Consider the following 11179-nt stretch of genomic DNA (forward strand, 5'->3'; position numbering starts at 1 on the left):
TTTCAAGTGAATTACGAGTATATTTCATGATCTGGCTGTCCATGTGAAATCAGAGAAATCCAAGCCACGTGTGTGGTTTCTTGTAATGGTAGAAGGATTGTTCATATTGAGCTTTGAGCAGAATTGTAAGTGCGCCGTAACATGGCTGTCCTGTGGCTACGTAAGCGTAATCAGACGTGCTGAGGTCTGGATTGAGTTGGTCAAGCAGTCTGTTGTACTCTGTAATATTCTAGTCTCTTGTGTGTATTCCTTGTTTGTTTTTTTGTTGTTCTGAATTTTCTTTTGTAATAAATGTTTTATTGTCTCTGGGACTGCTTGTGAAATTCATTGTAACAGTAGGGAGACCAAACTATCAGACTAGGGAGAGATCCCGGCTTCCCAGTGAGCTGGCGTAAACGACNAAAATGAATGTACCGAGAATTCATGCTCTGTTGCTGTTAATTCATTGGTAAAGCTTTCTCTGTAAATCCTCTCCTCATCTACACACACAGAAACAAACAAAATGCTTCTGTATGTTTCTACTCCTCACCAGTTGCAACAAGTGCATGGGAATATAACAGATAATTTGCTTTCACATTTACTAGGAATAAAAAAAAAATAACGCTGACTCCTAAGAAAGCACCATACTGTACAACATACACTATTATGACAGAAAAATAATTAGAAGAATTATTTTATTTTTAAACAAAATATATAATTTAAATTTAACAGTTAAAATTATAATGCAAACCGATCAAAAATTTATAAATCACCGATCTGGATCCATCTCAGTAAACAATCCAATAACGAGTGAAATTAATTTAATGACTGCCTGATAATGAACCAGCTGGGTCAAAACATGTAGCAGTACTTCCACACAATAAATGAATACTAACAAAAATATCTCTGAGATTTCATTTTACATGCAACACTTTTTAAAAAATTGTTTCAAAGTTACTACATATATACAATGGGGGCACACAGTAGCATAGTTAGTTGAGGCACTATGCTCAAGCCAGAAGGTCACAGGTTTAAGTCCTGATGAGGTGGATTTTTTCAATTTACCTAATCCTTCAAGCCGCAGTATGGCCCTGAGGTCAACTCAGCCTCTAACAGAAATGAGTACCAGAAATCTTCCTGGTGCATAAAGAACTGCTGGTGACCTGACAGCCTTTCTGCCATCTCTGAGCTGAACGTGTAGAGAAAATATGGGAGCCTCGACGTCTCACAACCCTATGGACCTTCATGGCCTGTTACAGAGATAGCTTTTTAATTTTTTTACATATACACAATCGAGCCTTTTAAACCTATTTAAAATCACATTGTACATTCAACCATCATTGGCCATCATCAGGTGCTTTAAAACTGTTTGCAGAGACTGCTATGCTTGCATTTTGCACTTCCAATGTTCAATGTGTAGTCCAGTCACACACACTGGTTATTAACACATGTTACAGAAACATGAATGTGTTGAGTTGAGTAAATTGACCAAAAGCTTTAGTCATGTATTTATGAGTGAACCGATCAACAATAGATTGTTATACACCAAATATGGCTCACATTTAAATACACTTGGCAAGGAAATATTTTCTAATCAGTTAGTCTCCCAGATATTTTTATTGTTGGAAAGAGTTAAGGTTAAGCCTATAATCCTGGAGTGGTACGATAAGGTAACTCAATTGGTCGTTCCATCAATTGACAAGTCCTCTTCGACACTGACTTCAACTCAGGGCAGTGTTAAACGCAATAGGAAATTACCAGTAACTAGAAATAATGATTTTTTATGGAACATTTAAATGCCTAATCAGATTCCTTAGATAGTAGGACTAAAATATGCCTTAAGAATAATAATTCGATGAGTATTTTCCATCAAAATATCCGTGGTTTAAAGGAGAAAACTAATGAAATTATAAGTGCACTGTATCCTCGATCCCCACATTTGCTATGTCTATCTGAACATCACCTTGACTATACGAACTTATGTCATACCTACATTGAACATTATAATCTGGGTGCCGAGTATTGTAGCAAATCTATCAGGCAAGGAGGTGTATGCATTTTTGTACATGACTCAATTAACTATCTAAATGTGAATTTAAATGCTTTTTGAAGAGATCAGGATCTAGAGATATGTGCAGTCAAACTTCTAATTCCATCTGTTAATATTTATATTTTAGCCATATACAGAGCTCCAACTGGAGATTTTTCTTATTTTTTAAATGGTATTGAGAATGTTTTAAAGTCATTGTATAATACGAGTTCTGAATTTATTGTTTGTGGTGATTTTAATGTTAACTATCTTGATTACAATAATAGGAGGAAGCAACTTGATGCTTTACTATCTTCTTTTAATCTTTTTAATACAGTCTACTTTCCTGCGAGAATTTTTAATGGTTCTGCATCTGCAATTGATAATATTTTTGTGGATTTTAGTAGAATGGGAAACTACACCATAAATGCTGTTATAAATGGCCTATCTGATCACAATGGTCAAATTTTGTATATGAACAACATTAACTTACAAACTTGTAGTAGCCCTCTGCAATTTGTAAGAATCTTCAGTTCATCTTCCATGAAGGAATTTGCGATTCAATTAAGTTATGAAACTTTGAATGACGTCTTTACTGTTAATGATGTAGATACAATTTTTAACTCCTTTCTAAATACTTACTTACGTATTTTTATTCCAATTTCCCTAAAAAACTAATTAAGACTGATTCTAAATATAATACTTGGATGTCAAAAGGTATCAAGGTATCATGTCAGCATAAAAGAGACTTATATATAACCATGAGGAATAATAATGATCCTCATTTAAAAGCCTATTATAAAAATTATTGCAAAATCGTGTCTAGTGTTATTAGAACAGCTAAAAAATGGTATTATAATGCTAATAACAAAGCTAACGCCACTTGGAAGGTTATAAAATCAGTATCTGGTAGGAATAATAGTAAGATGGACATACAGTTTCTAAATATAGATGAGAAACTTATGGACGATCACATGATGATTGCTGAGTCTTTAAACAAATATTTTCTAACTATAGCTGATAATATTAAAAGGGTAACGAATAGACATGCTACTGGGACTGATTCAGCTAATCATACAAAATATATGACTCAAGCCTTTATTAGACCATTTCCTAAAATTCACTTAAATCAGACTATGTATAAGGAAACTGAAAGTGTAATTGGGTCCTTTAAACCCAAATCCTGTAATGGATATGATGAGATCTCGGTAAAAAATTTTAAAATCCACTGCACCATTTATTAGTTCTCCACTAGCCTATATTTGTAACAGAGCCTTTGTAACTGGTGTTTTCCCCACCAGAATAAAATATTCAGTAATAAAGCTGTTATTCAAAAATGGAGATAAAACCAATATGTCTAATTACAGACTGATATCATTAATGACTTTCTCCAGAGTTTTTGAAAAGATTATTTATATAAGAATGCACCGACATGTACTTAATAATAATATACTAGCTAAAGATCAGTATGGTTTTAGGAGTAAACCATCGACTGAAATAGCCACGTATGAACTAGTTAATGAAGTATTAAATGCTTTGAACAATGGTATGTTTGTTGGTGGTATCTTCTGTGATCTCAAAAAAGGCCTTTGATTGTGTTAATCACGATATATTACTATCAAAATTGGAATTTTACGGCGTGGCTGATAAGGCTGGTGCTTTGATTAAGTCGTGCCTTGCTGATAGGCATCAGAGTTGTTGTGAATAACGGTCTGAGGTACTCAGAATGGGGGTAAATTAAAAACAGAGTCCCCCAAGGTTCAATTCTGGGTCCTTTGTTGTTTTTGTTGTATATAAATGACTTGCCCTATATCATATCGAACAAGTCCAAACCCGTTATTTTTGCTGATGATACTAGCATAGTCATTACTAACCCTAGGTCTGCTGATTATGAATTCAAGGCTTCTTTAATATTTAAAAACATAAATGATTGGTTTCAAGATAATTTATTGTCATTAAATTTTGAGAAAACACATTTTATCGAATTTCTGACTAAGAACCGCCAGCCGATGGATATTCATATTGAGGATGATGATGATCGGATTGTTAACACTACAAATACTAAGTTTCTGGGGCTTATTATTGATAACACATTGTCTTGGAATGGACATGTGGATTGGTTAATGTCTAGATTGGGCTCCGCATGTTACGCGATTAGAGCCCTAAAATCTTACATGTCTCAGGGTACATTAAGAATGATTTACTTTTCTTACTTCCATTCAATTATGACCTATGGTTTGGTTTTTTGGGGTAATTCCCCTTATAGTATTCATATCTTTAGGTTGCAAAAAAGGGCGATTAGAATTATAATGAACTCTGGGAACAGAGATTCATGTAGGGAATTGTTCAGGGAACTGGAAATTTTACCCCTTCAATCTCAGTATATATTTTTTCTTGCAATGTTTGTGGTTAATAATAAAGATCAATTTAAGTTAAATTCTGAGTTATATAATAGGAATACAAGATATAATAATAAATTCCATTATCCTACATGTAAGTTGACTGTATTTCAGAAAGGAGTGTATTACCATGGTATTAAGGTTTTTAATTGGCTTCCTCCTAATATAAGGAACCTGGCTCAAGATGTTAAACATTTTAAAATTGTTTTAAGAAGATTTTTGTTGATGAACTCGTTTTATTCTTTGGAAGAATACTTTGATTGTAAATTTGACTCCAATAATCAACTGTGATTATGGTATTGAATGTCTTATATTGTTATTTATATTATTATTTCTATGTAGTGTTATTTGTATTATCAATGAATAATTCCTTATCCTATATGTAGTGGATTTATGGAATGTAAATAAATGATGATGATGGAACTACACATCGAACATTAGAAGTGCAAAAAAAAAAAAGCACAGTATTCTCCACAAACGGTTTTAAAACACATCATGATGACCAATAATGGTCGAAACATGTAGTGTACAATGTGATTTTAAATAGGTTTAAAAGACTCATCTCACTGTGTAAATGTGGTAATTTTTAAACAAATTTTTAAAAGAGTGTTGCATGTAAGACAGAATGTCAGAGTCTTTGTTAATTAATAAATAATGTACAATAGAATGCTAAAATATAACCTTATAAATAATAACACAGCAGTACTGATTTGTTTATTACAGAATTTTTGTGTTGACTGATACACTATGAAACACACAACAGGATGCAAACAATACCTTCTTTCTCTCATCGTCTGGATATTTCCAATATGAAAGAACTGCATCTTCAAGCAGGCACCATCTCCTATGCCATGCTCCAAACCCTGACACATCCTCAAACATGGTGAGAAATCCCCTTTCCCGTACATTCTGCTCAAGTTCTGTGCTCAGTTGCAGCCGTATATTACCTTCCAACGAAGAATATGCTACCTGCAACAAAACACATCCTTCACTGTTTCCATTACTTCACTTTGAAAACTGGATTGTCATATTTGACAGTCATTAGAGAAGTCAATAGGAAATCATTAATCAGATATGTCACAGACTACACAACTTCAAAGAAAATTTTTATTGGTTATGTCATTCCATAGAAAAATAAATATGAATACAACAAAGAATGGAATTATTTTCATGAAAGAGCAAAGTCTAGATGTTTGGTATCATGAACGATTTTGGCTCACGGATATTTAGGCAATGACATCATTCCTACTACACAATTATGAGCATTGCTTTCACTACTCAGGAACAGGAGTTTCACATCTTCCAGGACTAGAGTGATGGAAGCCATATTTTAATCAATGTGGTAACAGTTCATTGTCAGTGAATGGAGAGGGTTTAAATCTTCCACTTCTACCATGCCTCTTATGATTGAATTGGGCTACCCCAACTGTCAGCATATTATGCTAGCGATAGCTGAATGCCACAGCACACACTGCTAATTACTCCATGAATAAAAAAGGGTGTTTGAAGACAGACTGATAAAACACAAATTGTGGCCTGGAATGTCCCTAGACTTAAATCCCTGTGATTTTTAAGTGGGGGCAAACTTAGAAAACAAAGTGCATTCAAATAATCCTCATACATCAGAGGAACTTAACTCTGGAACCTCTTGATCCCAATTTTGTTACATGTACCTGTTCCCAGGGTCTGGAATACTCAAACATTCTTTTACTGGTAAAACCTTCTACTATGAAAAAAAAAAAAACATTCAGAAATGTGTTTACTTGAGTTAGAGACCATTTAATTTTTGTCTTTTACCATTACATTGTGACAGATTGGGCTGTAAACATGTTCCAACAAACACGCAACCAACAACAGAAGGGTGTTCAGTGCTAGGCAATATATGGGTGGGCACGCCTGACAATACATGATACCTGCTGCCAAGCAGTTGATGTGTTTTCTGTGGGTGGTCCATGCCGAGCCTATGTAGGAAGCAGTGAAGACTATTCAAGAAGATCTGTCAGGAGGATGTCGTTCAAAGCAGTTCAGCAGTTGAGTTGAGAGGAGTTCATGGCAATTGAGAGGCTAGTGACTTCCCATGTTTCAAGAGAAGATTATAAGAGGAGTCAAGATAATGGACTAACAGACAGAATGCACTAGGAGAGTTCTGGAGGCTACAAACGAAGATAAGAATTGTAGTGTGAAGACTTTACTTTATGTGTTATTGTTTCAGTAATAATTTGGAGCGTTATAATTCTTTGTAATTACAACTGGTGAAGATTCAATAAATCAACTCACCAATCCAAACCCACATCTCAGTCACTGTGCTACATGACAATATGTTTTTCTGAAGTTCACATATGAAATAAAACAGAAAATGAAGTACTGATCTTATTACTAGATTTCAGGATTATTTTTTTTGAGGACCCTTTCATAAAAATACAAAATTTTTAGAGATATATAGAGAGAGCAAGGACTTATTTATTTCTGCTTCTTACCCTACCTTACACCCTATGTAATTATATAAAGATATGCAATGAAAAGAAAAAAAAAAAGAAAGAAAGAAAGAAAAAAGAAAATTTTGCTACTCAGTTGATAACCTGTTAGTCGGGTCAGCTGCCACATTTGGTGTCAAATAGAGCAAAAACACAACACTATAACACACTGAGAAGACCTCCAATCAAGAGAATTCTCATTAGGAGGCAGTATGTTATAACACACTATGTGCATTTACAATACAATAAAAGATAGCGTAGGGTCCAGGAGACCCCATTAACAGCTACTAGGGTTAAGAAAATCTGTGAAACAATTACATCTACTGGGATCAGTAACCTAAAACTAGGTCTTTTGGGCCGCACCGTAGCTCAATCCATTAGTCGCTGGCTTCCCACCGCAGCGGCCCTGGTTCGATCCCGGGTCTGGTCAAGTGGGATTTGTGGTGGACAAAGTGGCACTGAGGTGGGTTTTCTCCGAGTACTTCGGTTTCCCCTGACAATCTTCAATCCACCAAATTCTCCATCATCATAATCATCCAGGGCAGGTACAACAGGCCAATCAGTGGCCACCGTGCCAAGTGGACCCAGCTGGACTCCACCCCCCATTAAGTGAATTAAAAAAAATTTAACCTAAAACTAGTGTCAAACAATCTTCTCAAGAGGCTAGAAGTTTAATAGGGGAAGGGAGACATTTTGAACATCTACTGTGATAGTTAGTTCTTCTAAATAATTTATTTACTTTAAGAAATGCACGTCATATTTATGAGTGGCTTGTTAACCACCAATCTAAATACCATTTTCTAGGGAGGTAACACCTAAAGTTCCAGCTAACAAGCCAATGGTAAGACAGTCAGGTGATTTGGCTTTTTGAGAAAGACTGTATATGTTCGATAACCATATTTGAACCAGGGAATAACTGTAACAGCACTGAAAAAATACAACACTTCGGTAGCTCAACCACGCAATGCATTAACCCAAATAATTGATACATGACTAATAACCTTAAGGAACTGTCTGAAGAGAATCTGCCTTTACTTGATTCCATACATTAAGTTAAGGAAGCACTTTTGTACCCAAGAAGTAATGACGTCAACCACATCAGTGAAGAAGTTCTTAATCTTGATAGATTGGCTGAAACACACCTACACGTACATGTATATCCCATACAGAAGTGGGGTAGAACCTTCCTCTACAAAAGCCACATTGCCCAACTACCCTTAATCTGCAGGTTGCACAGTGTAAACATTATGAATAATTGTAAATTTTTATTTATTATTATTAATAGGAACATTGGCACTGGTTTTGTTGAGAAAAATGAAAAGCGTTTCTGTAATACTTATTCTATAAAAAATATATTAGAAAAATAAGAAATACATTTAAATAAAAATGTATGCTTATAAGCAATTAAAACATAACAACTGATTAATGTGATCTTTACACAATAGCTCACTGTAGGTTGCGGTGCAAGGTACAAGAAGGCCACCCCTTATACATTCATGCATTCATTCAATGTGACCTTTAAGCCTGCACTGTGGATGCCAGGCATTTCCAGTCAGGTACAATGCTCGTTGTAGTCAGATGAATCACAGATCACTACCATTCTAAAGAAAACTGCTTGAAGAGGACAATTAGGGAGTGTCGCTAGCAGTGGCTGGGAAAAATACAGAATGGCAGACGAACATACGTGAATTGCAACTTTGCTTTCGAATTAACTTTAAACATTTGTTGTTTTTTTATTGTCCAGTTGCATGAAAATTCTGGATGTCTGGACAGTAAATAAACAGGAATTTACACTGTAAGTTACTGCCAAAAATAGCTGGGCTGAGGGTAGGCCAACAGCAGTTGCTGACAGGGAGTGTTGAATGAAATCACAATGACTCACCTTATTGAGAATGAACTGTGTGCGTCTCAGTTCTTGCAATGAGAATACCATATAGCCTGACATCTTGAAAGCTGGTGAGCGGACAGCTGATGGGCCAGCTGGTGACTCTACTGATGGCCTCATCATACGAGATTCTTGCTTCAACAACTTCTTGGGAGTCAGACGTAATTTATTACCACTGCCATCCTGCATACAAATTCCAACTTTGTGTAACATATTATTGTAATCATAAGTAAATTAAAGTAAAGCTATCCCTGTAAGAAGACGTGAAGGCCCATAGGGTTTTGAGATGTTGAGGGTCCCACATTATCTAGACAATCAGCTCAAAGATGGTGGTAACGTTGTCAGCCTTACGCACTAGCTGCACTTTACTCCCCAGGAAAATTATTTAATTAATTCCTTGTACTCATTTCTGTTAGAGGCTGAGTTGACCCCAAGGCCATAATGTGGCTGGAAGGATTAGGTCAATTGAAAAAAATCCAATGATCTCATCGGGACTTGAACCCGCGACCTTCCAGCTTGTAGCACTGTAATCATATGGTCACTTAATCATCTGTTTTTGTGTACTGAACTTTGTTTGCTTGGTCTTACAGTCTGCCAGCAATTTTTTTGCACACGTATTTGTCGCCATGGGAATATGCTTATTAAACTGTAGCCTAGCAACATTTCCATTTCATATTTTTTCAAACTAAGGGAAGTAGGTTAAAAATGACTGACACAGCATCAACATGTTTGTCAAACAGAAGATCATGGATTACCATGCCAGGCATTAGAACAGAGTCCAGTAGGACACTGGAAAGGGTACAGACCATGCAAAATTTTGAGTGACAATATAACAAAACTAATGAGGGGTGATTGCTGTTTGAGGGATATGTAGAAAATTGCGAGAAATAAAAACATAAGAACCTTCAACTGGAATAAAATCTGAAAGATAATTTATTCTCAGAAGAGTAATAACCAGGGCCCGGATTTTGATGACCTGAAAATATTTAAAAAATGACCTAAAATATGACCCAAAAATGTAATATGCAGGGCCCGGATTTTGATGACCTGAAAATATTAAAAAAATTACCTATAAGATGACCGAAAAAATCCAGAAAAATGACCTAAAGGAGAAAAGAAAGAACACTTCGCTTCCATGTTATTCACATTTCAGAAAACATATGAAGAAAAATTCCCTAAAATGACCAAAAATGACAAGAAATACCCTTAAAAGCCCAAAAAATTACCCTAAAAATGAAAAAAAAATGACCTCAAAACTAAACATGTCAAAAAATTACCTATAAAATTTACATTTCTGTAACCAGCAGCTCATATCCGAGATTTATATATTTAAGAGCATCGCATAGGATACAAGGAAAAAAAGATAACATGTCATCAATATCCGGGCCCTGGTAATAACAGTTCAGTTGTCAGAAATAAAGCAATGAAATCAAATTAGCTCCACACTGCACTCAGAATGGTAAGATTTATTTTTAAATTTCTGAATGAAGTAGCATTCACTAAGTTCCCCCTTAGCAAGCTCTGGTCTGCTGTAATTTTCCAGACTCCCTCAATCACTGCACTCAATGCTCACAGATATTCTCTTCTCTGTAGCCACACTGTAGGTGATTCTCCCATTTACAAGGATATTTCTATCATAGAATACTACTTTACATTCTTATGTAAAGTAAAAGTAAAAAGTAAAGCTATCCCTGTACCAGGCCGTGAAGGTCCATAGGCTTGTGAGACGTTGAGGGTCCACATTATCTAGACAATCGGCTCAAAGATGGTGGCTCATGCTAAAATTTGTAGACATTTCATCAAATTTTCCTATCCGTTTCAATTACTTGCTGAAATGTGCCATCACACAGCATGAACACCATTCTCCCCTTCCTCAGACAGTAATTGCACTAATTAACCGTTCAGCGTGGTTTGACGTGTATGTTTCGTCAGGTATTTAAATCGTCTGCGGGGGTTCGACGTCTATGTTTCATCCAGCTGCACACCTATGTTATAACGCCCATAATAATTGATGGTTTTGCTGTAGATTGTTAGATTTTTCGCTGGCCTGTTGTCAGTAGAACAGAGTATAATAAGCCACGAGTTTAGCTGCGCTAAGTCATCGTTACATATGCCTGTCTTGCAGCAAATTTCCTGTTGCTCTTGCGAGCGGTTTCCTCGTTCAGGCTGTTATGAATGGCGTGTTTTCTTTGCTATGAAGTTATAAACAGCAGAGACGTGATATGTGCTGTGTTTATAATATCATATTGCCCTGAGCTGGCCACACTAACACACTCAATTGGAATTCTTAGAAGAGGGATGTCCAAAAATTTATTCTTGCAAGATCGATTGATTTCGCACAGTACATAGCACCCAGTTCTTAGAAAAACGTCACGAATTAAGGCAGAACACTGTGGTCACCCCCTATGACGAT

General features: G+C 35.8%; 1 protein-coding gene across 4 annotated transcripts in view; it reads right to left on the minus strand.

Moving 5' to 3' along the window:
- LOC111865079 (anillin) overlaps window positions 1–11179 on the minus strand; it is a 64872-nt gene that overhangs the window by 4589 nt on the left and 49104 nt on the right. For all 4 annotated transcript variants that reach the window (XM_033751678.1, XM_033751677.1, XM_023852808.2 and 1 more), the window contains 2 exons: window positions 8764–8949; window positions 5185–5376 (listed from right to left, as the gene is read on the minus strand). In XM_033751678.1, the coding sequence (XP_033607569.1) occupies window positions 5185–5376; window positions 8764–8949 (378 nt within the window). The remainder of the gene's footprint in view (window positions 1–5184; window positions 5377–8763; window positions 8950–11179) is intronic.

This window comes from Cryptotermes secundus, unplaced genomic scaffold (genome assembly GCF_002891405.2).
Source record: "Cryptotermes secundus unplaced genomic scaffold, Csec_1.0 scaffold1654, whole genome shotgun sequence".
NCBI classification, from domain to species: domain Eukaryota; kingdom Metazoa; phylum Arthropoda; class Insecta; order Blattodea; family Kalotermitidae; genus Cryptotermes; species Cryptotermes secundus.